This window comes from Heterodontus francisci, chromosome 35 (genome assembly GCF_036365525.1).
Source record: "Heterodontus francisci isolate sHetFra1 chromosome 35, sHetFra1.hap1, whole genome shotgun sequence".
NCBI lineage: Eukaryota > Metazoa > Chordata > Chondrichthyes > Heterodontiformes > Heterodontidae > Heterodontus > Heterodontus francisci.
Window position 1 is genome coordinate 39162497 of NC_090405.1, and position 24395 is coordinate 39186891.

Below are 24395 nucleotides of genomic sequence, written 5' to 3' on the forward strand. Positions count from 1 at the left end.
CAGAAAAAATCGATAATATTTCAGACACAATTTGTCCTTTACAAATCCACGCTGGTTGTCTATAATTAATCTGCTCCTTCTAACTGAGCATTTGTACATTCTGGAGTTAAGTAGCAAACCCATTGGTGTTAGGCTGATAATGTAAACCAGTAAACAGTCTTTCCTGATTTTTAGTTTGCATTGGCTTCAATATCCCCCATTGTTGCAGTGGGTCTATCTGCAGGATGCACTGCACCAATTCACCAATGTTACCTTGACTTTCTCTCTCCAAAGGAAAAGACCTAACAGTAATATCAGAGAAATATCGTCACGTCCCTCCTCCTCGCTGCGTCAATACCATCAGCTCAATATCTGCGAAGGCTGTAGGAGAGGGACCACAGTTGAGGGCTAGTCCGGAAATATTGTCTAGTTTTCACCCACTACACACTGAGTAAGAAAATGTTATCTAGGTTACTCATTACTTACACACTCGCTGAGAATAGATAACGTGTCCACTTATCGAAACCCAGACACTGGAGTCGCCGTGGATTCTGTTCAGTCTGAAAGGGTTTTGCAGTTTAGATGCGCAATGGCTGTGATCGCCGCCTTTCTATTCCTGTTGCTGAGCTGCATTTCAGCCAAATCGTCACCCCGACTCAAACTGGATTTGAGAGGTAAGTGGAGCTCCAGTCTCGGAGGGTGGGGAGGGTCCTGAGTCCCAGTCTCGGGGATGGGGAGGGTCCTGAGCCCCAGTCTCCGGGAGGTGAGGAGGGTCCTGAGCCCCAGTCTCCAGGCTGTGGGGTTTAAGAGGTACGTATGTAGCTCTGAGCTGTCAATGAACAGGCGAGCAATGTTTAAATTACAAACACAGCTTTGCTGCAGCTTCTCCGATGTTTCTTTAATATTTTATCCGTATAATTTGTGGAGCGAAGGGGCAGGGAGTTGGGAGAGGGGGGGGGGGGTGTGGAATTGGGGGAGGGGGGGTCCAGGTTACAATTCAAACCATCAATCCACACTCTGTCAATCTCTATCTCTATTGATCTATATTTCTGTATTTATATTGTCATCTGTAGATCTACTGATGCATATCTCTCTCTCGGTGGTCGTGAAAGGCGCTGTATAAATCCTAGCCTACTTTTAGCTCTATATATTGATTTCTCTATCTCCTATCTGTCTCTATCTCTCAAGATCTTTATTCCTTTCTATCTCTCTGCCTCTATATATTAATTTATCTCTGTTCTTATTGATTTATCTGTCAATCTATCATTCTCTATCTGCATCTCTATCGATCTGTCTAAGAATCAATATCTTTATCATCTATATTTATCTCTGTATTGATTCATATCTCTCTATATATCTATTATCTATCAATCTATTGATCTATTTCTTTATCTATCTTAGTGTGGTCATTAATATCTTGGTAGCAAGTGATGTGCATACCGCAATATCCAACGAACAGCAATGAGATGAGCTGATTTTGGTAGTTCTTGAACTACCAGGACACTGGGATCGGAATAACATCATGGGATCTTTCACACAGTTAATGACTCTTGCTCAAATTGTTTTACGTAAAACAAATGCTTTCAATAAAGCATACCTGCCATTGACAAGCACATCCTGGGTACACTTGTTATATGAGCCGACAATTACATTTTGTACTTCTGTGTGTTGAAACACACAGACGTTTATCGTAAATTTCTATCTTGAGCTTTCACAACAGTTCCCAATCTCATTGCAACACAGCCTTACTATCATGTTATAACTATCAAGAAGCAGACTGGACTCTTTTCTCTGGAAAAGGGGCAACTGGTAGAGGTCTTTAAAATTATAAAGTGGTTTCATAGGGTAGACATAAAGAAAATGTTTCCACTTGTGGGGGAGATCAAAACTAATAAAAGTATTAAATTGCATTACAATAATAATGTATGTGCAAAATATTTAAGTGAACCTGGAAATGGCAAGGTGAGGGAAGGGTTGGGTCAGTGATCTAATGTGATACTAAGGTAACTGTCATTGTACCTGTTGGGCAACTCATAGCACTGACCTTAGATCACATTTTTATTGCTTCATGATTCAGTCATCTGGAGAAGCTGGGTCTGTTCTCCTTGGAGAAGAGAAGATTAAGAGATTGACAGAGGTGTTCAAAATCATGAGGGGTCTGGACAGAGTAGATAGAGAGAAACTGTTCCTATTGTTCGAAGGATCCAGAACCAGAGGACGCAGATTTAAGGTGATGGACAAAAGAAGCAACAGCGATTTGCGGAAAGACTTTTTTACGCAGCGAGTGGTTAGGATTTGGAAGGCACTGCCTGAGAGTGTGGTAGAGGCAAATTCAATTGAGGTGTTCAAAAGAGGACAGAATAATTATTTGAAAAAAAAAATTCATTGCTTAAGGGAATGGCAGGTGTGTGAGACTAGGTGAGTTGCTCTTGCAGAGTGCCGGCATGGATACGATGGACCGAATGGCAGCCTCCTGTGCTATATCCATTCTGTGATTCTATGATCATGGTGAAGGGGATGTTAAGAATAGTGGTATCACCACAATGTGTCAATTAAATCAAGGTGACTCTCTAAGCTCTGTATTCCCCTCAATCATACAAGAAAGTAAAAGTGCATCAACTGGCATGGAGACCATGGGGGTCAGTGGGTTTTTGTACTTGTCTATATGAGGACAATGGCAGTGAAGCTGAGGAGCCATTAAACAAAAAGGTTATAACGATCACAAAAGACTCAACAGGCTGGGACTCTTTTCTCCAGAAAAGAGAAAACTGAGGGCTGACCTGATAGAGGTCTTTAAAATTATGCAGGGATTTGATCGGGTAATTGTAGAGAAAATGTTTCCACTTGTTGGGCGAGTCCAGAACTAGGGATCATAAATATAAGACAGTCACTAATAAATCCAAAGGGAAATTCAGGAGAAATGTCTTTACCCAGAGGATGGTCACAATGTGGAACTCGCTACCGGAGGAAGTAATTGGGGCAAATGGCATTGATGCCTTTCGGGGGAAAGCTAGAATTAACACATGAGAGAGAAAGGGATACAAGAATATGCAGATAGTGTGAGACGACGGAGGGTGGGAAGTGGCTCGTCTGGAGCATAAACACCAGTATGGACCAGTTGGGTTGAATGGCCTGCTTCTGTGCTGTAAATTCTGTGTAGAAAGGACCAATGACAGGGCTGGATGGTCACTGTAAATATTAACAGAGCAGAGTGTTGTACAGGTTGCATATCTGCTTTTGTCAGGTGCGGTCCTATAACTCTTTTTGTGTGTTGTGGTATTGGGCAGAAAAAAACTTTTTAAAAAATCAGAAGATACTGGAATTGAACAGCAGGCCATGTCTGAATCAGCAAAGCAGAATGACAATGTAACATTTCAGATACACATCATCAGACCTGAAAGTTAAAAGCAAAAACGTGGAGTGAAAAAGGGAATGGAAGGGAAATGGATAATGTAATTTAGGATTGAAATTCATGGGTCAAATGAGCTGCAAACTGCAGAATAGAAAAGTTTTCCTACAAAATTCAGAACATTGTGGATGCTGGAAATCTAAAATAACTTCACCAGAGAAAGATATTGTGTGACCTGGTTACATAATGCCGAGATGGTGCAATGCAGCATCTGCAACTGGATTGAGATTCATTTTCAATGTCTAGACAAATACATCCAACCAGTTTTGCTGTCTCTATTTTTATCCAAATGCCCTTGAGTGCTCAGATTCTAAAATAATATCTTCACAACTTTATTAACCCACATAAATCAGAGTCATCAATTATTGTCTCAGATTGTATTTTCATTGATTTTAGTGCTAACGTGCAGTAAAATGATGTCAAGCCCTTTACCAGAATGAAATCAGGGATGAGGGCTTCAGTAATGGAGAGAGACTGGAGAAGCTGAGATTGTTGTGCTTAGAGCAGAGAAAGTTAGGAGATTTAATAGGGGTGTTCAAAATTATGAGAGATTTTGATAGAGCAAATGAGGAGAAACCGTTTCAGTTGGCAAAAGGGTCAGCAACCAGAAGGGATAACTTTGAACTTCGGTAAAAGAACCAGAGGGGAAACGAGGAGAAATGTTTTTACACAGTAAGTTATGATCTGGAATGCACTGCCTGGAAGGAAGTTGGAAGCAGATTCAACCGGAACTGTTAAAAGGGAATTCAATATATGCTTGCAAAGGAAAAGGTTTGTATCTGAGGGGGCCCAAGTCATAGTGAAAGAGGTTGGAGATAGTTGAGAATGGATGGGCTAAAAATTGATAAAGAGGTATTAAAAAAAGCTGGCTGTATTTAAAGTTGATAAATCACCAGAACTGCATCCGAGGAGACTGAGGGAAGTGAGGGTGGAAATTGTGGAGGCATTGGCCATAATCTTCCAATCCTCCTTAGATATGTCGGTAGTGCTAGAGGACTGGAGAATTGCAGATAGGACACCCTTGTTGAAAAAAGTGTGTATGGATAAGCCCAGTAACTCTTGGCTAATCAGTTTAACCTCGGTGGTGGGAAAGCTTTTAGAAATTGGACATTTCAGGCAGCTTTCATGGATGAGACACAAAGATGACAGAGATACTTTAGTTCAGGAACATTTATGAAGCATTAACATATCACAATAGTTAACAAACCAGGCAATAGTTTAACTGGTTGCAAGCAATATTTACTTCCCTTGCAGGCCATGGGCCCAGTCAAAGAACAAAGAACAGTACAGCACAGGAACAGGCCATTCGGCCCTCCAAGCCTGCGCCGATCTTGATGCCTGTCTAACCTAAAACCTTCTGCACTTCCGGGGACCGTATTCCCCTATTCCCATCCTATTCATGTATTTGTCAAGATGCCTCCTAAACGTTGCTATCGTAGCTGCTTCCACCACCTCCCCCGGCAGCAAGTTCCAGGCACTCACCACCCTCTGTGTAAAGAACTTGCCTTGCATATCCCCTCTAAACTTTGCCCCTCGCACCTTAAACCTATGTCCCCTAGTAACTGACTCTTCCACCCTGGGAAAAAGCTTCTGACTATCTACTCTGTCCATGCCACTCATAACTTTGTAAACCTCTATCATGTCGCCCCTCCACCTCCGTCGTTCCAGTGAAAACAATCCGAGTTTATCTAACCTCTCGTCATAGCTAATGCCCTCCAGACCAGGCAACATCCTGGTAAACCTCTTCTGTACCCTCTCCAAAGCCTCCATGTCCTGGTAGTGTGGCTACCAGAATTGCACGTAATATTCTAAGTGTGGCCTAACTAAAGTTCTGTACAGCTGCAGCATGACTTGCCAATTTTTATGCTCTGTGCCCCGACTGATGAAGGCAAGCATGCTGTATGCCTTCTTGACTACCTTATCCACCTGCGTTGCCACTTTCGGTGACCTGTGGACCTGTACGCCCAGATCTCTCTGCCTGTCAATACTCCTAAGGGTTCTGCCATTTACTGTATACTTCCCACCTGTATTAGATCTTCGAAAATGCATTACCTTATATTTGTCCGGATTAAACTCCATCTGCCATTTCTCCGCCCAAGTTTCCAACTAATCTATATCCTGCTGTATCCTCTGACAATCCTCATCACTATCCGAAACTCCACCAACCTTTGTGTCGTCCGCAAACTTACTAATCAGACCAGCTACATTTTCCTCCAAATCATTTATATATACTACAAACAGCAAAGGTCCCAGCACTGATCCCTGCGGAACACCACTAGTCACATCCCTCCATTCAGAAAAGCACTTTTCCACTGCTACCCTCTGTCTTCTATGACCGAGCCAGTTCTGTATCCCTCTTGGCAGCTGACCTCTGATCCTGTGTGACTTCACCTTTTGTACCAGTCTGCCATGAGGGACCTTGTCAAAGGCTTTACTGAAGTCCATATAGACACCATCCACTGCCCTTCCTTCATCAATCATCTTCGTCACTTCCTCAAAAAACTCAATCAAGTTAGTCAACTTCCTGTTCTTCCTCTTGCTTTGGTGTGGATCCTTCTCTTCTCTTCTCTGCTCTGCTGTGCCGGAGTCTTTCAAACCCTTTCCTTTTATCCACTTTCTGTGTCCTGTTTATATGGTCTCTTCATTAATTTAACCTGTTTTCCTGCGTCAGTAGTCCTGGGTATCCAAAGATAACATTTCAAGCAGAGTCCACATAGCTTCTTCATAATGCAATTAAGATCAGGAGTTAATAATGTTTGCAATCATACTTTGGCAATTTAGTCCAAACCAATGAGTTGTCCCTGAGTTCATTATACAGGCACGAAGAGTTTAAAACAGATAAAACTAATGGTCTCAGTAGTTACAAAATGGAATGTTAACATGGTTAAATGCTAATTATAATCGAACATAATCCCTTTAAATGTTAACACAATTAGTACAATTGAATACCAAGTATAATTCCCTTACAAAATGATAATGCAGGACAAAATTAACAGTCACTTGAACAAACATGGATTAATTAAGGAATGACAGTACAGATTTGTTAAGGGCAAATCGTGTTTAACTAACTTGATTGAGAAGGAGCAGAAAGTGCCATACACTGTTTCAGACTATATTTAGAAAAAATTCCTTCTCTTTACCTATTTAGGAAACAGTATGATGACAAAAAGGTTTCCATCTAACAGCAAGAGTTTCACACCCAAGGTCCATGTTCCCGGAAATAATAAAATGCTGAGTCAATAGTTTCAATGTTGTCACATTGTCTGTTAATGTCGGAGGTTCAGCAGCTTCAACACATGCCAGGGATTGATTCTATAACCTTGCATTGGCAATTTAAGCACTGGATAAATTACCTGAGCTATCCAGACAATCATAGTCTATGTTTAAGTGTAAGTGAATATTTGCAACTTGTTTTATTTGTAGGAGTGCATAACCAAGTTGAGGACAGTCCAGTAAATATTGGAATTGAATATTCCCAACAAATCATTGCTGTGCACCGCCTTGCCTTGTGGAAGTATTTCAATCAGGGCTTCTCAAGAAATAGTGAGCTGGTCTGCATTAGTCAGCAGTCGTTGACCCATCACCTGCTATGCCAGTAGAGAAATTATAATGGCCACACTCATGCAGAGAATAATCTTATCCTGTGCTTGCATATTGTGTTTACATAGTATCAGTCATGAGAAATTGGGCCATTTCAGTGGATCCAAGTCCTTGAGTTCCAATCACCGTGATTGGCATTTCTTTCAAATTACATTTTGTTCCTTTCCCTGACTTTGTGTTTATCATTAATCAGTAAAGCTATGCTCCTTTATATCTTTACAGGTGAAATTAAAGATCGAATCAAATTTGGCTCGAATGAGGACTACACAGTCACACTTCGTGAAGGAAGTACTGTTTATGTTGGTGGAAATGCAATTCTTTATCGCATAAAGTTTGGAGAACCTCGCCCAATAGAAAAGGTATAGAATCAGCCTGTTCCTGATATGTTAATAAGATGTAATATCTTGACTAGTGCCCATTATTTGTAAAATTACAGACAGACCATAAACAATCTGTGGAGGATCGTGCATTTTCCAGCCCTGTTTTGTCATGTTGAGTGTGGTAATTACCTAAGGACATTTGTTTTGTGATACACTGTTCTTGCTTACACATATTAGGGTCTGTTTTTAGGATAGTATTGCATGCCCAAGAATCTCAAGCAATGTGGGAAGGGAGTTCAAACGATGGATATTGATTTGGCCAGATTTATTTCAGAAACTCACAAATTAAGTGCTCTTGCATAGAGCTGTCATGGACGTGATGGGCTGATAGGCCTTCTTTTGTGCTGTAACCATCTATGATTCTGACAAAAATGATCTGCCCTTCCAGTGGCTCAGTGGGAGATGTACGGCAAGGGGTGATAGTGAACCTCGCCAGTCAGTTTTTTAGTTTAGTTTAGTTTTAGTTTAGATACAGCACTGAAACAGGCCCTTCGGCCCACCAAGTCTGTGCCGACCATCAACCACCCATTTATACTAATCCTCCACTGATCCCATATTCCTACCACATCCCCACCTGTCCCTGATATTTCCCCTACCACCTACCTATACTAGTGGCAATTTATAATGGCCAATTTACCTACCAACCTGCAAGTCTTTTGGCTTGTGGGAGGAAACCGGAGCACCCGGAGAAAACCCACGCAGACACAGGGAGAACTAGCAAACTCCACACAGGCAGTACCCAGAATTGAACCCAGGTCGCTGGAGCTGTGAGGCTGCAGTGCTAACCACTGCGCCACTGTTGCTAAACAGTTACACAATTTTAGGAGAGCTGACCTTAAGCAATGAAGGAAGTTTACGCAAATCAGTAGGGAATGAGAACTTGAGAAACTTCAGTTGACGGTAAATGGAATATATTTGAGGAGACAGTACTGATGGCAGCACCATTAGTACATAGCAAGGACCAACAGGCACAAATTCAAGAAACGTTCCCCATAGAGAAACAAACTCTGCACGCATGTAGAGAGAGAGGTGAGAGAATCCAGTGGGAAGAGTGCAGGAACTTGCAGATGTACATGCTGTAGGGAGGAACAATTAGGCTGATCCCTAGCATTAGAGGACTGAGGTCTGAGAAGTGGTTAGGAAAACTTGGATTCTCAAGCCTTGAAAGGAGGTGATTGAGAATGGGCCTATTGAGGTACATTAGCTACTAATGTGGCACAGTGGTTAGCACCGCAGCCTCACAGCTCTAGCGACCCGGGTTCAATTCTGGGTACTGCCTGTGTGGAGTTTGCAAGTTCTCCCTGCGTCTGCGTGGGTTTCCTCCGGGTGCTCCGGTTTCCTCCCACATGCCAAAAACTTGCAGGTTGATAGGTAAATTGGCCATTATAAATTGCCCCTAGTATAGGTAGGTGGTAGGGGAATATAGAGACAGGTGGGGATGTGGTAGGAATATGGAATTAGTGTAGGATTAGTATAAATGGGTGGTTGATGGTCGGCACAGACTCGGTGGGCCGAAGGGCCTGTTTCAGTGCTGTATCTCTAAACTAAACTAAACTAAGTAGAAGAGAGGAGGTTAATCCTAAGCACTATTTCAAGTTAAGGCATGACTGCAGGATAATTGGGGATTGCTATCAGAAAATTATGCCCACTCCAGGACTTGAGTGCAAAATGCAGGCTGACATTCTAGTGCCGTACTGAGAGAGTGCTGCACTTTTGGAGGTGCTGTGTCTTTTGGATGAGACGTTGAACCGAGGCCCTGACTGCCTTCTCAGATGGACTTTTTGGGGAAAATTTGAATATTAATCACATTTAGTCTCAGTGCTTTTGTTTTTAAACTTGTGCAAATACATTTTTCCTCAAGCCACAAACATTAATGGGAACTTTTCAAAAAAATTCTAACAAAGATGGTCAGAAAATCCCCAAAAATTACATCTGCCATCACCTCAAACTATTTTAAAGAAGAGCAGGGGAGTCATTCCTGGAATCCCAGTCAGTATTTATTGCTCAATCAACATTGCAAAGATCAAATTATCTGGTCATTACCAGATTGCTCTTTACGGGAGTTTGTTGTGTGCAAATTGGCTGCCGTCATTCCTAATTACAACTATGACTACACTTCAAAAAATATTCCATTGTCTGTAAAGTGCTTTCGGACATCTAGTGGCCAAGAAAGGTGCAAGTCTTTTGTTTTTATCATCTTCTATCTGGAAATAAAATATGTAACCAGTATATTCAATTGTCTGTATCGTTGATCAATCTGTTTTGCTTTGTTTGAGGTGATGGCAGATGTAATTGTTGGGGATTTTCTAACCATTTTTTAAAGAATTTTTTTGAAAAGTTCCTATTAATGTTTGTGGCTTGAGGAAAAATGTATTTACACCAGTTTAAAAACAAAAGCACTGAGACTAAATGTGATTAATATTCAAATTTTCCCCAAAACCTTTCAACAATAAACAATTCCTTAGCTAACAAAGTCTGTTGTGTTGGGAAGTCTCTGATCCTTAGCCAAGGTGGCCTTTGCAAAATTGGGTTCTGGCTGTAAACACAGTGAGATAAAAGGATACACCGTGTCATTGGCAATCACATTTTTAAAATGGAAAGCCATGTTTTGGCCTGATGTTTAGCTTGCGGTGAAGTTAAGTCAAAAGACCCACTGATGTTGGGAAGTATAGCATGTTCATAATTTTGCATTATTACGTGAGGACAATTGTACCGATTGAATTAAGTGAGCAGGAGCATAACCGTTGCTCTGTATGTTCATTTGCTGTGAAATGAAGCGGCTTAACGATTCTGTCAAATTTTGTTTGATAATGCTCCTGTGAAGCACCTTGGGACACTTTATTATGCTAAAGGTGCTATATAAATGCAAATTTTGGTTGTTTCTGGCCTCGATTTGACATGTTTTTTCAACAGAAATAACAATATATAGAATTTCTGAGTCTTTGCCTGTGGGTGAGGCACCATGTATGCCACAGGAACAATTCACCCGATGAGTTTGTGTTTAACCATAATCCACATCAGAATGGATGGTATTTTTAAACTAAACTATGCGTGTGTCACTCTGCACATGCATCCCCAATTTTATATCACTCTGCCACTGATTTTTTTTTTCCAAAATATACTTTATTCATAAAAATATGTGAAAAATACATCGCTAAACAGTTTCAAACAGCACCAGTTCAAAAATACAAACCGTGCAAAGGCGGTCCATTTCCTTCTGTACAATCATGAGTTGCCTCACAACCCTTTCATTTCATTTGTCATGCCATATACATTTTTACATTTTACAGCAAATGAAAATTTTTCCGATACAGTTCGAGGGATTTCCCATGGATCCAGCTCCTCCGTTCAGCTTGGTGGGGGGGACCTTACACAGTGGTCTTTCCCCATTGAGCCTTTGCTGCGGCTGCCCCAAGCTTTAGTGCGTCCCTCAGTACATAGTCCTGGACCTTGGAATGTGTCAGTCTGCAACATTCGGTCGTGGACAACTCTGCGCTGGAAGACCAGCAAGTTTCGGGCAGACCAAAGGACGTCTTTCACTGAGTTGATAGTCCTGCAGCAGCTGTTGATGTTTGTCTCGGTGTGTGTCCCTGGGAACAGTCCGTAGAGCACAGACTCCTGTGTTACAGAGCTGCTTGGGATGAACCTCGACAAAAACCACTGCATCTCTTTCCACACCTGTTTTGCAAAGACACATTCCAGGAGGGGGCGGGCAACCGTCTCTTTCCCACCACAGCCACCGCGGGGGCATTGCGCGGAAGGGGCGAGACTTCGGGCGTGCAGGAAGGATCTGACGGGGAGGGCTCTTCTCACCACCAGCCAATTGATAGGCATGTCTTTAGCTGCTAAGGTCCTAAGCTCTGGGATTCCCTGTCTAAACCTCTCCGCATCTCTACTTCTCTCTCCTTCTTTACGATGCTCCTTAAAACCTCCCTCTTTGACCTGTCCTGCTAATTTTTATATAAAAGCAAAATACTGCGGATGCTGGAAATCTGAAATAAAAACAAGAAATGCTGGAACCGCTCAGCAGGTCTGGCAGCATCTGTGAAAAGAGAAGCAGAGTTAACATTTCGGGTCACTTTTCACAGATGCTGCCAGACCTGCTGAGTGGTTCCAGCATTTCTTCTTTTTTACTGCTAATTTTTATTGTGGTTTCATGTCACATTTTATTTGATAATCATTCCTGTGCAGTCCCTTGGGAAGTTCTACTACATTAAAGGTGATATGCAAATACAAGTTGAAGTTGCACTGCAGCTCACTTCAGAGCATCCATCTGCTGGCTGCTGTTTGCATGCTTCAACTATTCACTAAGCCTGATGACAAACAGGGCAGATAGAGGGCCATTTCCTTCTCATCACTGAACAGCTGAGGTACAAGGGTATCACCAACTTTGCTTACAAACTAAACCAGCTCGTATTTGAAGATCAGCCCCATTAGAATGAGATAGCAGGGAGTAATGAGAAGCAGATACAATTGTCTCTTTGTTCACTATGTTGCATATTTTAATTATATTGCTTTGGAAGAGGCTGAGTCGAGCCCATCAGTCCTTCATCCACCCTCTAACCCCCTCCAGTGGAGTAAAGGTGGGAATATTGGAGATAGAGAGAGAGAGGGAGAGAGGGAAAGATCTGCAGCCACATTTGTAGTTAGCAGATAAAAGCAGCAGATTGCTTGTTCCTCAATCAAATTTGCTGTCGAAAGTGTGTTATCTGAGGAAGAGAAAAAGCTGAGAAAACTAGGGGACAAAATACCTACAAGCAGAAATAAGCATCCTCAGAAATCATGAGTGAAAAAGAAAGAACTTGCATTTATATATTGACTTTCATATCCTCAGGACCTCAGAACGTGCTTCACAGCCAAGGTAATTTTTTTGCACAAATGTGTTCAAAGTTGAAATCTGGAAATGAGTGGAATTTTCGAACTCCCAACATCATGGTGTATAATGTTAGGTTACAAGCTAGTTTGGAGAACCTAGAAACTGGAGAAAGGGAGCACGGGGTTCATTAGACATAGGGAGGACCAGTCAGGGTGTTTCACTGCAACAGAGAAAAAGACAAGAGGAAGCTGCTATCATTGTAGTAGGGAATGGGTGGGTGGTAATGAAGGGTGTCAGATCGGATAACACTGGAATGTAATCCATTGCAAGAACAGGCTGTTATAAAGGAGAAACCAGAAATGGAATTTAAATTAGCGGGAGTGTGGGATGAATGGAATGAAGGAATGTCTCCTATTTTGAGAGAATAGGTGTGTGAATCCTCAAAGCCATGTTTCACTTAAATTCAGGCTGTCTCAATTCTCCAAATGTTAGCTGTTGCTTATACAAAGGGATTAATGTTTTCAGCAATATTATATCCATGGGACATTGTTCATTTTATAGAAAATGTGAGCAAGATCTGGGAACAATGTAGTTCAGGCAAAGGGACTTAAAACTATACAGAATTATTTGGGGGTAGGAGGGGATGGGTTGTTATTTTATAGACTTCGATGAGCATTTAGAATTTGAACATTTTAATAGGAAAGTAAAGGAGAGAAGACCAGAATAGGACAACTGCAATACCTATAACTAACAGAGAATACAGATATTCAGGTTAGCCTTGGTGCATTGCTGCAGTGCATCTTGTAGATGGTCCACACTGCTACCACTGAGCGTCAGTGGTGGAGGGAGTGAATGTTTGTAGATGGGGTGCCAGTCAAGCGGGCTGCTTTGTCCTGGATGGTGTCGAGCTTCTTGAGTGCTGTTGGAGCTGCACACATGCAGGCAAGTGGAGAGTATTCCATCACACTCCTGACTTGTGCCTTGTAGGTGGTGGACAGGCTTAGGGGAATCAGGAAGCGAGTTACGCACCGTAGGATTCCGAGCCTCTGACCTGCTCTTATAGCCATGGTATTTATATGGCTACTCCAGTTCAGTTTCTGTTCAATAGTAACCCCCAGGATGTTGGTAGTGGGGGATTCAGCGATCGTAATGCCTTTGAATGTCAAGGGGAGATGGTTAGATTCTCTCTTGTTGGAGATAGTTATTGCCAGGCACTTGTGTGGCGCAAATGTAACTTGCCACTTATCAGTCCAAGCCTGGATATTGTCCAGGGCTTGCTGCATTTCTACACAGACTGCTTCAGTATCTGACGGACCACAACGGGTGTTGAACATTGTGTCATCATCAGCAAATGTCCCCACTTCTGACCTTGTGATTGAAGGAGGGTCATTGATGAAGTAGCTGGAGATAGTTGGGCCTAGGGCACTACCCAGAGGAACTCCTGCAGTGATGTCCTGGAGCTCAGATGATTGACCTTCAACAACCACAGCCATTTTCCTTTGCGCTAGGTATGACTCCAACCACAGTTTTCCCCCTGATTCCCATTGACTTCAGTTTTTCTCGCACTCCTTGATGCCATACTCAAGTCAAATGCTGCCTTCATGTCAAGGGCAGTCACTCTCACCTCACCTCTTGAGTTCAGCTCTTTTGCCCATGTTTGAACTAAGGCTGTAATGAGGTCAGGAGCTGAATGGCCCTGGCGGAACCCAAACTGAGTGTCACTGAGCAGGTTATTGCTAAGCAAGTGTCGCTTGATAGCACCGTCAATGACACCTTGCATCACTTTACTGATGATTGAGACGATGGAGTGGTAATTGGCGGGGTTGGATTTGCCCTGCTTTTTGTGTACAGGACATACCTAGGCAATTTTCCACATTGCTGGGTAGATGCCAGTGCTTTAGCTGTACTGGAACAGCTTGGCTAAGGGCACGACAAGTTCTGAAGCACAGGTTTTCAGTACAATTGCCGGAATGTTGTCAGGGCCCATAGCCTTTGCAGTATCCAGTGCCTTCAGTCATTTCTTGATATCACACGGAGTGAATCGGATTGGCTGAAGACTGGTATCTGTGATGCTGGGGACTTCAGGAGGAGGCAGAGATGGATCATCCACTTGGCACTTCTGGCTGAAGATTGTTGCAAATGCTTTAGCCTTATCTTTTGCACTGATGTGCTGGGCTCCCACATCAATGAGGATGGGGATATTTGTGGAGCCACCTCCTCCTGTTGTTTAATTATCCACCACCATTCACAACTGGTCATGGCAGGACTGCAGAGCTTAGATCTGATCCATTGATTGTGAGATCGCTTAGCTGTGTCTACCACATGCTGCTTACGCTGTTTGGCATGCAAGTGGTTCTGGGTTCTAGCTTCACCAGATTGATATTGATGCCTACTCAGAACAAAAGCAACGTCCTTCCTTCTGGGAACTGCTCTTCAGAACATATAATAGTACTTTATGTCAATCAACATTCATTGTATAAAGTACAAAGACATTCTAATCACTGGTGCATGTAATTAGAAGTCATACAATGTTCATTCAGTCATCACTTTTCACTTTCTATATTTATGGTATGTGGAACCTTTCTGTTTTGTTCTCCTTATCATTTCTTTGGTTCCTACATGAATTTAAGAAAGCTGATCAATCAGGATATACTGAAACAAAAACAAGAAATGCTGGATTCACTCAGCAGGTCTGGCAGCATCTGTGGAAAGAGACGCAGAGTTAACGTTTCGGGTCAGTGACCCTTCTTCGGAACTGACAAATATTAGAAAAGTCACAGATTATAAACAAGTGAGGTGGGGGTTGGGCAAGAGATAACAAAGGAGAAGGTGCAGATTGGACCAGGCCACATAGCTGACCAAAAGGTCACGGAGCAAAGGCAAACAATATGTTAATGGTGTGTTGAAAGACAAAGCATTAGTACAGATTAGGTGTGAATATACTGAATATTGAACAGCAGCAAGTGCAAACCTGAAGAAAAACAACCTGAAAAAAACAGTGGGTAAGCAAACTGAACAAACTAAGATGAAATGAAATAAATGCAAAAAAAGATTGTAAAAAATGTAAAAAGGAATGTAAAAAAAAAGGAAGAAAAAATAACTAAAAATGACTAAAAATGAAAGTAAAGTGGGGGGCTGTCATGCTCTGAAATTATTGAACTCAATGTTCAGTCCGGCAGGCTGTAGTGTGCCTAATCGGTAGATGAGATGCTGTTCCTCGAGCTTGCGTTGATGATCACTGGAACACTGCAGCAATCCCAGGACAGAGATGTGAGCATGAGAGCAGGGGGAAGTGTTGAAATGGCAAGCAACCGGAAGCTCAGGGTCCTGCTTGCGGACTGAGCGGAGATGTTCCGCAAAGCGGTCACCCAGTCTGCGCTTGGTCTCCCCAATGTAGAGGAGACCACACTGTGAGCAGCGAATACAGTATACTACATTGAAAGAAGTACAAGTAAATCGCTGCTTCACCTGAAAGGAGTGTTTGGGGCCTGGGATAGTGAGGAGAGAGGATGTAAATGGGCAGGTATTACACCTCCTGCGATTGCAAGGGAAGGTGCCCTGGGACGGGGACGAGGTGGTGGGGGTAATGGAGGAGTGGACCAGGGTGTTGCGGAGGGAACGATCCCTTCGGAATGCTGACAGGGGAAGGGAGGGGAAGATGCGACTGGTAGTGGCATCACGCTGGAGGTAGCGAAAATGGCGGAGGATGATCCTTTGGATATGGAGGCTGGTGGGATGAAAAGTGAGGACAAGGGGAACCCTGTCACGGTTCTGGGAGGGAGGGGAAGGGGTGAGGGTAGAGGTGCGGGGAATGGGTCGGACACGGTTGAGGGCCCTGTCAACCACAGTGGGGGGAAATCCTCGGTTGAGGAAAAAGGAGGTCATATCAGAAGCACCGTCATGGAAGGTAGCATCATCAGAGCAGATGCGTCGGAGACGGAGAAACTGGGAGAATGGAATGGAGTCCTTACAGGAGGTAGGGTGTGAAGAAGTGTAGTCGAGGTAGCTGTGGGAGTCAGTGGGCTTATAATGGATATTGGTAGACAACCTATCCCCAGAGATGGAGACAGAGAAGTCGAGGAAGGGAAGGGAAGTGTCAGAGATGGACCATGTAAAGGTGAGAGAAGGGTGGAAATTCTGAATATACTGAAGTGTTTTGCCAGGAAGTATTTTGAGTTATGGATCACTGCTCTGTTTCACTGATTGGTTGAAATTGTTGGAATTTCATACTGCTGGCTTGGTACCAATCGTATACTAAGAGTCCAAAGTAAACTAAACATAACAAATGGTATAATAAGAGCAAAATACTGCAGATGCTGGATCTCTCTCCACAGATGCCAGATCTGCTGAGTATTTCTGACACCATCTGTTCTCATGACAAATGGTATCATGATTGTGCTTAAATATTGGCTGGTGTTCAGCTGCAATTATGACCAATAGCAGATCTAATCTCTCCTGTAAATTTATGTTGTGTTACACTTTACTAAATCCCAACCTTAATTACCACCAAGAAAATTGTAAAAAAAAAATTAGGGATTGGCCTCCTTGGAGCAAAGAAGTTTCAAGGGACCTTGAAAGGTCATCGGCCCGAAATGTTAACCCTGTTTCTGTCTCCACAGATGCTGCCTGAGCTGCTGAGTATTTCCAGCATTTTCTGTTCTTATTTCATATTCCAGCATCCTCAGTCCTTTGATTTTGTATTAAGGCTAAGGGGAGATTTAATAGAGGTGTTCACATCATGATGGTTTTGATTGGGTGGATGGGGAGATACTGTTTCCACTTGCAGGAGGGTCAGTAATCAGAAGAGACAGATTTGAGATAATTGACAAAAAAAATCCTATGGGGAGATGAGAATTTTTTTTACACAGTGAGTTATTGTGGAAGCAGATTAATAGAAACTTTAAAAAAGTTTCAAACGATGAAAAAGTTGTGAGTACTGGTTACTGACAAGTGTCTCTGCTATGGAGAGAATACTAATGGAATATGCTCAATAATGGCTTCAACTAACTAGTGTTTGGTGATGGTGAAACAGAAATATATAGATTTTTTGAAAAAACTACAGTAGCAAAAATCAAGTATTTTTATAAATCTGATGGATTAATCGGGACGAATAAATGATTATGTCTGTTTCTCTAACACAGCGTCCATCCTCACTCTGACACAGTGAGACCACGCTGATGGTCTACAGTAAAGCCAGTGATGCAATACATTGGGATTCAACTGTGTGCAGTATCTCTGTAGTTTTCTTGTGGCCAATTTGCCCTCTCAGTTAGATGCAAAAGATACCTTGACATTATTTGAAGACGAGGAAGAGATTTCTCCCTGGTGTGCTGGTTAATATTTACCCCTCAACCAACACCTTAAAGCAGACAATCTGTGGGAGTGTAAACTGGCTGCCAGCTTTCCAACATTACAACAGTGACTACAATTCAAATGTAGTGCATTGGCTGCTAAGGGAACATGCTGAGGTTGTGAAAGACACTATATAAATACAAGTCCCTCTTCATTACAACCCACTGTAAGATTCTTTTGGGCCTCCTTATCTCGAGAGACAATGGATACGCGCCTGGAGGTGGTCAGTGGTTTGTGAAGCAGCGCCTGGAGTGGCTATAAAGGCCAATTCTGGAGTGACAGGCTCTTCCACAGGTGCTGCAGAGAAATTTGTTTGTTGGGGCTGTTGCACAGTTGGCTCTCCCCTTGCGCCTCTGTCTTTTTTCCTGCCAACTACTAAGTCTCTTCGACTCGCCACAATTTAGCCCTGTCTTTATGGCTGCCCGCCAGCTCTGGCGAATGCTGGCAACTGACTCCCACGACTTGTGATCAATGTCACACGATTTCATGTCGCGTTTGCAGACGTCTTTATAACGGAGACATGGACGGCCGGTGGGTCTGATACCAGTGGCGAGCTCACTGTACAATGTGTCTTTGGGGATCCTGCCATCTTCCATGCGGCTCACATGGCATACTACAACATTATTAAAGTGTTGAATTGCCTTATTATTGGGGAAGGATTGTGCAGAGCTTCACAATAGTGAAATAAAGGAGTAAAATTAGCTGTGTTACTTTTCATATTAAAGCCCATCATCAGTCACTACCCTTCTCTCTTCACCTTCCAGATCTCAGTGCCAGCTGATGACAAATCCACTGAAAAATGCACAAAAGCGACATTGGTGAGTTCTGATCTGGAAACTCTTTCAGTTCACTTCGCTTTGTTGAAACTCTACAATTGAATGGAATTTCACAGTAGAAGGATCTCTAATAGTCTTATAATCGAGTATTTGTACAACTCTCTCCCAGCTCAAGTGTTTATGTGCTGCTATTATGTGGAAATATTTTCCGATGTGACAAAATAGCTTTCCAATCAGAGCTGCCATTTTTGCACCGTTCCTGAAATATGACTTGGCTTCCAGCAATCTCACCACCAGCTTCACAATGTCAAGTAGGAATGGGCAATAAATACTGGCCTAGCCAGTGACGCCCATATCTCACGAACGAATAATTTAAAAAAATTCCTCTTCCTAATGATCCAAAATTGCCAGGCCACGTCAGAAGGCAGTTAGTAATGGGAAGTTTTCATTATAAGCATGGATGTGGGAATGAATAATTTGTAAGGTCACACGTAAGGCCTTCAAAATTACATGAGCTGCGATCTTGGCACATGACGGAATCTTACCTGCCAGAGATCTCCAGCATTGGCCCCTTCGGATGATGTGGGATTGGTGGAGGGCACCTCATTTGCATGGGGCTAGTGGGTACCTGTGATACTAAGGATTTATCTTGGATACTGCTTATCCGAGGAGGCTGCAGGGATGTTGCATTCTGAATGATATCTCTTTTAATGGGCCTCTGTGGTATTGTTCTGTCTCATTTCCTTAACCTTGTTTAAACATTCATGACCTTTATTTAACTCCAGGGTTATTGTGAGAATGTTATCATGGTCTTGCAAAGATTCAACGCAACTCACATTCTTCTGTGTGGAACCAATGCCCAGGATCCACGATGTTGGCTACTTGTAAGTACGTTTTGGATAAATTCTAACATTTATTCCTCCTAACTGTGTCTTTCACCTTAAAATTTTGATCGAAGTACAGACAGCATGGAGATCGTTCGAACTCACTGGGGGCCATTTTGATTTTGCCCAATAGTATATATGGGCGAGATTGGATCATCTTCCCATTCTGCACCTCCCCCAATTGGGGGATTATATATTGGGTGGCAATGCCAATATTTCCCCAAAGTCTATGTCACCTCTCAGTGTGTCATAGGATGGTGTGCTTTAGGCCTGAGCCATTGACTGACCAATTTGGCAATTTCTCTTCTATGTCATGATATGAGAGGCCAGATGCTTCTAACCAATAAGGGCTGGAGACTGTTGTCCTGTTTGTATACCTCGTTATCACCCAGTCACAGGGCAGCGTAGACAGAGCTAGAAGCAGGAAAACTGGACTCTTCTGTTGGTAAGAGTAGATTATCCACTTCTGGGGAGATTGAGAAATCAGTAATGAGCGAAATTAATTATTTTAAATATTTTCCTGTCATCTTATTCATTTGCAAACCTACAATGCATAATGTAAACCCCATTGATAGGTGTTACCTGGCTGGGACATTAATGTGATGACAGTGCTGTTCCTCCTTAAATGAAACAAATTTCAAAGTGATTACTGACAACGCAGCTGGCAGATTACGTCATCCGACTGCGCCGATCTGCGCACATGTGCAGATTGGTTCCTATCCTCTGCGTATGCGCTGCATTCCGCAGTGCCAGGACTGGTTGACGCATGCGCAGATGATGTCATCGCGTAACACGGGCCCATGGGGTTGGTGCATGCGCAGATGACGTCATCGTAACGCATGCAGATGGTGGGGGGATCTGGGCCGGAGAGAGCAGGGGTGCCGGGAGAGCGCGGCTGAAGACCTTGCTGGTGGCGGGTGCGCTCTCCTTCCCACTGCTGCCCGCCCGCTCGCTCACAGCCCCACCCCACGACCGCTCGCACACTGCCCACTTACCACACCCCCGACCGCTGGCTCACCTGCTCGCACCCTCCCTCTCTCCCTCCCCTCCCCGGCCCACTCGCTTCCTCCCTTCCCCAGCCCGCTCTCTCCCTCCCTCCCTCCCGGCCCGCTCGCTCCCTCCCTCCCTCCCCGGCCCGCTCGCTCCCTCCTCTCCCCGGCCCGCTCGCTCCCTCCTCTCCCCGGCCCGCTCGCTCCCTCCCCTCCCCGGCCCGCTCGCTCCCTCCCCTCCTCTCCGCTCCGGCCATTGTGTGCTGCCATGTGTTTAGGTTGCCATCGTGTGATTATTTGAGCAGCGCCATCTTTCATCCTGGCAGCTGCCTGATGTCGCAGACTGTGACGTTTTAGTGGCACAGGCTGCATTTGTGCATGTGCCATTGCAGTGCCACCTGGTGGTGGCGTTGTCAGCAAACGCAGCCAACAAACTTACCAAACCCGTTTTCATGGCTGTGCAGCTAAAATGCCTTTCATTATCTCAAAGAAAGGAGTCAAACTCTAAGAAACGTATCACATATCTCACCTACTTTGGTAACTGCACTGTCTCTAAGCACACTTATTTCTGATAAAATATTTTCAGAGACAAGAAGCCAGATTCCAAGGAATCCTGGAACAACAACATAGGAATTGCTAGAGGGAAAAAGACCAAGGTTCATCTACATCACCTTCTACCGTCCTGGTAGTCACATGATATGACGATAATGGTGTTATTTCCATACACGTTTTCTTTTTATTTAAGTAATAATCCCTCACGGACTACTGTTTATCTGTTCCATGAGATCAACCCGCTAAGTTGAGAAAATAAAAATATTAACCAATCAATTTATTTTTAGTTTGACAATGCGATTCAAGTAATTATCAATGGACATGGACGTCCTTTAGGAAAAGGTGTCTGTTCTTTCACTCGAAAGCAGGGTGTCACCTCATTGGTTGAAGGTAGGTCCCCTTGCAATTCAAGTTTGAATCCTTTGTAGACCAAGGACCAGTTCATTCAGGGTGTGTATTTTGACTTCTAATTACAGGAGGAAGACTCTATTCAGCAGCACCTTTATATAATGGGGATCGTGTGCGCCTTCGGGGGTATAAAAAAGAAAATGACACATTGTGGTTACATTCTGTTGACAAGTGGTTGGATGGTAAGTGTGATCCTAAATGCTTTTCCGATTCTTTTTAAATGCTTTAATCTGCCTATGTCTCCTTCTCATCATCACTGCTGCGGGATTGTCATTTTTTTTTGCACCTTTAATTTTCTTCTGTGACCCCCCCTCCTTATCATAAAAGCACGGGACCAATTGCATGAATGCTGCCTGAGATTCACTAATAAGCACCAGACACGTGGGAAGCTATAGGCCCGGGAATTGCTGGAGTTTCCTTTCCAGGGATACTGAGGCTATTAGAATACCTTACCTCCCCGTAATCAGCCCATCACCACATTGATTCAGATCAGGTCCCTCAGCATAGACTGGGAATTGACCCTTGAGTGACTCAGTGTCATATCTAATACTTCGGTTAATCACTGAGTCATGGGGTTCATGTTCATTTTGAACTTTTTCTTGCATTTTAACTGTTCTATTCACTTGATATTTGTTTACTTCCTCCTTTTCACTGGTAACTATGGACCGAAGGCAGCACTCCACACTCATGGGAATTGAACTTGAACCTCATTATACTCATTTTACAGGCATAAAATGGATGCAGTGAGGCCCAAATTTGGGGGCCCAACATCTTGCCCCTTAAGACAAGTACTCAAACTGAAATTGGATCAGGCCATTTTTCAGGCATACTTGATGGCTACCTAAAATAGGCCGCAGGGTCCCTACACATGCAAATGAGGGACCGAAGGCTTGTTTACGGTCCTCTCACTGGAATGAAGCTGGGCAGGGTCAGGATTCTTCAGCAGCTGATTTCTTCAGTTTGGCTTCCAAACGAAAGTAAGTCCTGTGGAACCAAGAGAAGCAGGAGAGCTTCTCCGACTCAGCAATTACCGTGGTCACACCTTACCCATGGCCTGCTTCAACTGGTTGTAGCCCCCTCAATACCTTGAAACTTCAACCAGCGAATTCAGCACAGACCAAACCAGTCAACTTGACATTTTTTAGGCCTGTATGACTCACTGAGTCATTGGCTACATTTGACTACAGTGAGCTATTCTGGAGGCCATGTGGGTTTACTCAACTTGTGACATCAAAAGGATCCTGGGGCAGTTCAGCAGAACATACCTTCCCTTTTAGAAGAGGGAAGTGACCACAAAAGAATTGATGATCTATATTCTAATATTCTACCAGAGATCCTGGTTTCCATTTTTTAAATATTTGTCTGCGATTTGTTGCTTCAGATTTCCTCTCTTTGCAGCGATGGATGCAAATTGGGTTCCTAAAAAACCCCATATCCAAGTCACATATTAATGCAGTAGAAACAAGAAATGAAGCAATACTGTCTAAAGTGAGAGATTCACTGACAGGGAACAGCTGAACTTCAGTTCCTCCCAAATAGCAGAAGTTCCTGAGCCATTATTTACCATAAATATATATTCGTTAAGTGAAGTTGCTGTCTTGCAAATAAAAGCAAAATACTGCGGATGCTGGAAATCTGAAATAGAAACAAGAAATGCTGGAAATACTCAGCAGGTCTGGCAGCATCTGTGGAGAGAGAAGTAGAGTTGAAACGTTAACTCTGCTTCTCTCTCCACAGATGCTGCCAGACCTGCTGAGTATTTCCAGCATTTCTTGCTTTTATTCCTGTGTTGCAAAGCCTGACCCAATTGGTTAGCAGGGCTCTGTGATGTCCTTGGGACTGCAGCGAGGTTTAGCTGAGTTTAGTATGAGATCTGGGAGACAGAGACTGCAGGCTGTTAAACATAATGAAGTCTTCTTTAGTTTTACTTTCACTTGCCCTTTGCCAGCATGTGTGTTCTGCAGCAGGCCCTAGTGTACAGAATGCACAATGCAATTGCAATTTCAAAACACTGCAAGCTCCACAGTTCAAAGCTTCGATTGATTTGATGCTACATCAATATCTTCAGAGGAACCCGTGGGATGGGGAGATATATCTGTAAGACTGGGAGTTTCACATGGGGACACTAGACGTTTTGTAATCTCAGTAGAACTCTTTTGTTTTGATGTGGCCCAAAGATACACAGAGAACTTAGCACTTGCCGTGGTGGCGTGACTGAGCACTGACTCACAAGGGGAGAAAGATTGAAGACTTTCCCAGGCATTCGGGAGGTTTTTTTTTATTTCCAAAATATATTTTATTCATAAAAATCTGTAAAAATTACATTCCCAAACAGTTTAAAACAGCATCAAGTCAAAAAATACGAACAATGCAAAGATGATCACTTTCCTTCAATACAATCATGAGTTGCCTCACAACCCTTCCATTTCATTGTCATGCCATATACATTTTTACATTTACAGCACACAACATTTTCCCGATACAGTTCGAGGGGTTTCCCATGAATCCAGCCCCTCAGTTCAGCTTGGTGGGGGGGACCTTACACTGTGGTCTTTCCCCATTGAGCCTTTGCTGTGGCTGCCCCAAGCTTTAGTGCGTCTCTCAGCACGTAGTCCTGGACCTTGGAATGTGCCAGTCTGCAACATTCGGTCGTGGACAACTCTTTGCGCTGGAAGACCAGCAAGTTTCGGGCAGACCAAAGGGCGTCTTTCACCGAATTGATAGTCCTCCAGCAGCAGTTGATGTTTGTCTCGGTGTGTGTCCCTGGGACAGCCCGTAGAGCACAGACTCCTGTGTTACAGAGTTGCTTGGGATGAACCTCGACAAAAACCACTGCATCTCTTTCCACATCTGCTTTGCAAAGACACATTCCAGGAGGAGATGGGCAACTGTCTCTTCCCCACCACAGCCACCGCGGGGGCATTGTGCAGAGGGGGCGAGACTTCGGGCGTGCATGAAGGATCTGACGGGGAGGCCCCTTCTCACCACCAGCCGAGCTACATCTTGGTGCTTGTTTGAAAGTTCTCGTGATGAGGCATTCCGCCAAATCACTTTGGCGGTCTGCTCGGGGAACCATCCGACAGGATCCCCCGTCTCCTTTTCTCATAGGTCCTTGAGGACATTCCATGCAGACCACTGCCTGATGGACCGGTGGTCAAAGGTGTTTTCCCGCAGAAACTACTCTACGAAGGATAGGTGGTCCGGCATGGTCCAACTGCATGGGGCGTTCCGCGGCAATGTGACCAGGCCC

The 24395-nt window shown here is 43.6% G+C and overlaps 1 protein-coding gene across 1 annotated transcript in view; it reads left to right on the forward strand.

Annotated features, from left to right (window-relative positions):
• The first annotated feature begins 333 nt into the window (after positions 1–333).
• The window catches only part of LOC137350633 (semaphorin-7A-like), a 49806-nt gene continuing 25744 nt past the window's right edge, over positions 334–24395 (forward strand). Inside the window, exons 1-6 of the mRNA XM_068015398.1 lie at positions 334–653; positions 7211–7347; positions 18301–18354; positions 19098–19196; positions 21025–21127; positions 21214–21327. Of these exons, the coding sequence (XP_067871499.1) occupies positions 569–653; positions 7211–7347; positions 18301–18354; positions 19098–19196; positions 21025–21127; positions 21214–21327 (592 nt within the window). The 5' untranslated portion in view covers positions 334–568. The remainder of the gene's footprint in view (positions 654–7210; positions 7348–18300; positions 18355–19097; positions 19197–21024; positions 21128–21213; positions 21328–24395) is intronic.